This window comes from Trichosurus vulpecula, chromosome 6, assembly GCF_011100635.1.
Source record: "Trichosurus vulpecula isolate mTriVul1 chromosome 6, mTriVul1.pri, whole genome shotgun sequence".
NCBI classification, from domain to species: Eukaryota; Metazoa; Chordata; class Mammalia; order Diprotodontia; family Phalangeridae; genus Trichosurus; species Trichosurus vulpecula.
The window spans coordinates 170,530,393-170,536,392 of record NC_050578.1 but is presented as its reverse complement, the minus strand read 5'-3'; the positions used below and the strand labels follow the sequence as shown (position 1 = coordinate 170,536,392).

The window sequence follows — 6,000 nt, the reverse complement described above, 5'->3', positions numbered from 1 at the left end:
AGCCGCCGCCACAGTTGACCTAGCGCTCCTCCGGCCCGCCGCTGCGCTGAAGACACTGGAGGAGGAAGAGGAGGAAGAAGAGGAGGAGGAGGAGGAAGAAAAGGAGAGGTGGTGGGGGCAGCAGCAGCCTAAGGGACTGGGGAGTTCGTATGGCCGCTCCCAGTTGGCAGGTGGTGCGCCCTGCTGATCTAGCTGCCGTGTAGAGCTTCGGGCGGCTTTGAGCCGTAGCGGTCTCTTGGGGATCGCCCTACCCAGCGCTACCGAGCCAGAACCAGGGCGAGGAGGAGGAGGCGGCGGCTGCCACCGTGGGCAATGTGGCCGGCTGGGGCGGGCAGCAAGCTGCCCTGTGCCCGAGACTCGGCTCTCCGGCGGGCGGCTTTCTCCGGGAACCTCACAGCTTTGCCTTCCCACCTAGTGCCGGCCGGCAGAAGCGTCCGGGTCTTCATCAGCGCCAATCCTGAAGGTAACTTACTCAAGGTCTCCACCTCTCCCCTCTCCCCGGGTCTGTCTGTCTGCCGGTCTGTCTGATCTAGGCTATCTGGAGCGTGGGTCTTGTGGACTGACAAGCTTCTCCCTTCCCTCTGTTCATCCACCCTCCTCTTTCCCTACAAAGCGGCTGCTACTCTGGGCTTGATTTTTTTTTTAAAGCAAACTACTTTTTCTTTTTTCTCCCCACATCTACCCCCGCCCTTTGCCTGCTGTCTTCCCCCAGGACCCACACACATGCCTGGGTGAGCCACCTGGCGATGCTCAGAATTGTGCCTGCCAGCCCTAGAGCAGCTTGGAAGTGATACAGGCTACAAGTCCAGGGCTCCCCACCCCCATCCCCACCGCGTCCCTTTCTCTTTTTCTTTAAGGTTAAAGCTGTTTCTTGCCACAGCAATCTCAATCTCAAGTTGTAGTTGCTGTCACTCCCCAGCTCTGCAGCAAGATCTGTAAAGCAACATCTCCTTGCTTCCTTTCCCACTTTCCCTGCTACAGGAAGAATAGATTCGTCTTACTTAGAACAGGGTCATCGCAGGGTGGCCAAGCTAGTTCCCCTGCTGACTGAAGGCTTCCGCGTAACAGGCTGAAGTCGCCCTTTGAGATGATTTTAAACCTTATGTTGGAGATGCGACCTTTAAACTAAACTGAAGCAGAGACACGGGTGAAGTGAAGCAGTTTGTCTGAGGGGGATGGGGAGAGGGTGGCAAGGGTGGCTCAGTCTGGATCTTGGAGTAAGAAAGAGAGTGTAGGGAGGTGGTTGGTGCCTGAATTAGAAGAGGCATTCGGGTTCTCTGGGCCAAGTCGAGTCAATAGGTTTTTTAAAAATGTTTGCTTTTTTTAAAATCCCTGTTCTGCATTTGATTTTTACCCATGCACAATTCTGGCCCTTACGCTGATAACATTCTTGACTCTCTGGTTTCCTTTTTAAGCTTGAAATGTGGGTCCGAAGCAGCTACCTAGCATTACTAGATACTTAGTGTGCGCTCAGTAAATACTTGTTGACTCATTACAAGTTTCTCAGGTACGTTAGGAATCACAGTTACCAGCTAGTAAATTTTTGTCCTAGTTGTTCAGTGTTAGTCTTTGTAGTCAGCTCCACCGTCTTTCTGTTTCTATTGCTGGATGTTAACTCACCCTCAGTACTCAAGGGGGAGGGAGTTGGAAGAGATGGTCTCGGGTCTGTATCTAACTTCCTTAATGGAATTTTTGTTTTGCAAGGTGATAGTTTAGCAATGAGCACAAAGTACAGAGGACTGAAATAACCTTTCCTGGTCTGCCTGGTAGTTGGTGGTTTTGGTTTTTTGTTTCTAGCTCTGAGTATAGGTACTTTGCATATCATAGGAATATATTAAATATCTGTCCAGTTAATTCATTTTTATGGGTGAGTTATACTGTAAAAAGAATTACTAAAGAATCTACTAAAATTAAATAGTAATAAAATTAACCTTATCAGTTGTTGAACACCATGCTTATTTAATAATAGCCTATATTTGTACAGAATTCCCAGCTTTCTAAAGTACTTTTCCCACAACGACCCTGAAAGTGCAAATATTATTATCCCCATTTTTCAGAAGAGGAAACAAGGCTTTGGGAGCTGAAATGAATTACTTCTGGTTACACAGGTAGGATCATAGCTGAATTTGATTCTGCTCCACTTTACTGAACTTCCTGTCACAATCTCTAACTGTTCTGCCAGTGAGGGTGGAAAAGAACGGACAGCTTTTTGAAGTTTCACTTCACTTATAAAATAATGAGCATGCACCAAAAGTTTCCAGTATAACTTTAAAATTATGACAGGGAAGTTGCATGAAGAATGAAATAGGTCATGTACATTAATTAGTAATGAAAGATAATAGAAGAAAATTTTACTTAAGGGGGGAGGAGGCACTTAAAATTCCTTTAATATTCTGATCAGACTTCCTAAATGACTTATACGTCATATAGCTTTTAAAGAGCCACTTTACATTTAAAAAATCTGTGTTTAGGATATTCTTAAGATATATACATTAATAGGATATATACGGGATATGTATGTGTAACAGGATATATACATCTTAAGATATGTACAGTAATTTAGAAAAATATATTTGAAATATCCAGTTGATTTGCTACAAATAGAAAAGTTGAAAATGTACATTAGAGAAATAATAAAAATGTTGGGAAATTATATTTTTAACTTTTCAGTGGAAATAATTTGGAATGTTGAGGATCTTAGTAAAATGTATCAAAATAATTGCTCACAAAATTTCCTCATTTAAAAAGAAAATAGATTAAGTGGTCTAGTGATGAAAATGTTAGTTATCAACAATTGCTGTTTTTCTTTGGAAACAACATTGCCTTTTTAACATATGGTGAAATCAAGTATCTGTTATTACTATAGTATACAGGATGATGGAATCATAGACTGTTAGTGTTAAAAGGGATTGTAGTGCTTAGAGTCCAGCCCTCTCATTTTATAGAAAAGGAAACTGAGGTTCAAAAAGATTGTGACTTCAGCTTGTTTTAGAATATAAATAAGTTCATTTTTGCCTAGTTTTTAACTTATTGGCAGTGGTAAATTTTTAATGAGTTAATATTGAATTAAGTAATACAGGAACAAACCTTCTTTGATCATTTTATATGCTTCCTCAAATTAGTTATATTTCATGGTAAATATTGGCTTTAGTGCATGTGTAAGATCATTGAGTTCTTGATTCTAGGCAAGGCTCTCACTAATACCATAGAAGACTTTTTGTGTACTGATTTAAGCGGAGATTCAATCAACCTAAGAAACTCCTTATTAATACAAACATATTCTGGGCCTGATGGTGCCAGCATAATTCCCATTAACAATTATCTGGCATTTGCTGCCAAAATCATGAAGATAAAATTCAATATTCCTATTAACCCCAGGGAAGGAGAGGGTGGAATACTAACTAATCCTGTAATTCTACATCCTTGACCCAGACAAATTCCACATGGCTCTTAATTATCTTAAATGGGAAGCTTACCTGACAAACTCCTACAGCCTTGAATTTTAGCTACATTACAAGGGAGAATGACATATTGAATGAATCTGAGTAAAATAGGTTATTTTCTTATAATCTAAGTGTGACACCTTGCAATCTTAGTAACAGCTCTTTCTGAGGAACACTTTACTGCAAGCTTTTCCTGGATACTATTTCAGCGCACAAATGGTTGTGTGTTGGTAACATCGATTATGAGATTCTCAGCCAATTCTAAAGATATTTTCAACTGTTAAATTAAGTCAAGGAACATTATCTGTTCTTTCCTTATAAAAGCAGCTTAGTTTTAATTTATTCTCTAAACAAAAGCTTCCCTATGCTGAATTATGTTCATTGCTCTAATAATCATGCCCAAGACTCTCCCTATCATTATCGATTTAATAGGTATTTGTTTTAAAAGGTTGGTCTGGCTGTATTCTCTCCTCTAAGTCAAGAAAGGGACAAGCAACAAACACACATCTTTCATTTCTCTCCTATGTCCTCAGGTCCATTCAAACTTATGTCTCATTTTGATAGTAATATATTATAGGCTAGAAACATGTTTGCTACCCTTAGTAGTAGCTCTTGACAGCCATAGTGAACTAGAGTTGGGTGATTACTTTCTACAAATACCTAATACACTTGCCAGAAGACACTGAGAAGCTGGATCTCAACTTAACATTTCTGATTCACTTTTATCCTACCCTGCCTTCTACCTCTGGGCCACAGTTTGCTGTGCTGTGGCCCAAGTGGCCTAAATGAGTATTTCAGTATTGTGCCAGAGCCCTGTTTTCTGGGCATGGGTGTTAGTGGAACAGTTCCCCAATGAACAACAAATCAATTCAAGCCCATTCCTCATCATACAGAGGAAGAATTATGTTTACAGAGTGATGGTATTATCTTAAAACCATAGAAAAAGCTTAAAGCTCATCTGCAATCTCCTACTCAGTGCAAAAAATCCTTCTGTAATATCACTGATAGGTGTTATATGAAAAATAAATACTCCACATTTACATCCCAACATATTAATCACAGAGTTTGAAGAGACCTAAAGAAGATTGTCTCAAGTCAATTCAATTTTATCTATGTATCTATAGAGAGAGAGAATGCAGGTTATTTCTTCCTGGCAGACAGGGAGAGATATAAAATTTAGATAAGACTTGATCCTTGCCCTTGTGGAACTTATGGTCTCATACACAAAATATAGCCCATATATAAATAGTTGTAATACACACAAACACCCAAAAACAAACAAACATAAAAAGAGTATAAGAGAAGTATGAACAAAATGCTGTATGAGGACCAAGGGAAATAAGACTTCATGGATGAGATGGCATTTGAGTTGAGTTTTAAAGGAAAAGTAAGACTTTACTATTAGGGATAAGGAAAAGATATTATGAGTTCCTCAAAGAAGGGTCTGATTCATTTTTGTCTTTGTATTCCTAGTGCTTGTTCATTCATTTCTCAGTCATGTTCAACTCTTTGGGACCCCATTTGGGGTTTTCTTAGCAGTGATATTGGAATGATTTGCCATTTCCTTCTCCAGCTCATTTTAGAGATGAGGAAATCGAAGCAAACAGGGTCAGGCGATTTGCCCAGGGTCATATACCTTGTAAGTGTCTAAGGCCAGATTTGATCTCAGAAAGATGAGTCTTCCTGACTCTAGACTCAGCACTCTGTCTACTGTGCCACCTGGCCTGCCTGACACCTAGTAAGCACTTAATAAATACTTGTTGATTGATTGATTAGTGGATGGCGAGTGGTCCAGTTCAAGCTGAGCTTAAAGTATGTAAAGCAGAGAAGTGTGGGATAAAGCTGAAAAGATAGGTGGCCAAAGAAGGAGATTAAATTTTATTCAGTAGGTAATAGGAACCATTGAATGGCTTGAGGCAGTAAAGTCCTATGACTATATTTATGAGTAAAGAAGATTAGTCTAGCATGGATTAGAAGGGAGAGGGGATGGAGTTAGGAAGCACTCTGTCCATGGTCTCCAAGTGCCAACCAGACTTAGACCTTCCAAATACAATGATCATTACAAAGCACAGACAAAATACTATACTTTAATTAGCTTGCACATTACTTGGGCACTTTTCTCTTGATTCTGCCACTTACCCAGATTAACATTCTGGAAAAGAAAAGAGGAGTTGGCTGTCACCGAGCTATTTTTCTTCTCTCCCCCTATGCTGTCTAATAGAAGTGTCCACCCCTAAAACACATATGCTTTTTAGGTCCATGGAAAGACAAACTACAATGGACAGAGAGCAGACATGATCATGCTTTATAGGAAAATGGGAAAGCATATTTGATAGACCTACTTCAAACTTGTCCTTTGGCTTCTGAGTGATACTCTTTTTGTATAAGCATTATCCAGGCAGCTAGAGTACCACCAGTACAAAAGGAGAGACATTTTACTACAGTTTACATTATTCATTCATACTCATTTTCTTTGTCCCTCTCTGTCTCTCTCTTTCTCCCTCTCCCTCTTTTTCCTCCCCATCCCCTTTCACTGCTTTCCTTTCCTTTATGTTTC

At 40.3% G+C, this 6,000-nt stretch overlaps 1 protein-coding gene across 1 annotated transcript in view; it reads left to right on the top strand.

Moving 5' to 3' along the window:
• Positions 1-312: 312 nt before the first annotated feature.
• NWD2 (NACHT and WD repeat domain containing 2) overlaps positions 313-6,000 on the top strand; it is a 176,213-nt gene continuing 170,525 nt past the window's right edge. Inside the window, exon 1 of the mRNA XM_036762387.1 lies at positions 313-463. Within this exon, the coding sequence (XP_036618282.1) occupies positions 313-463 (151 nt within the window). The remainder of the gene's footprint in view (positions 464-6,000) is intronic.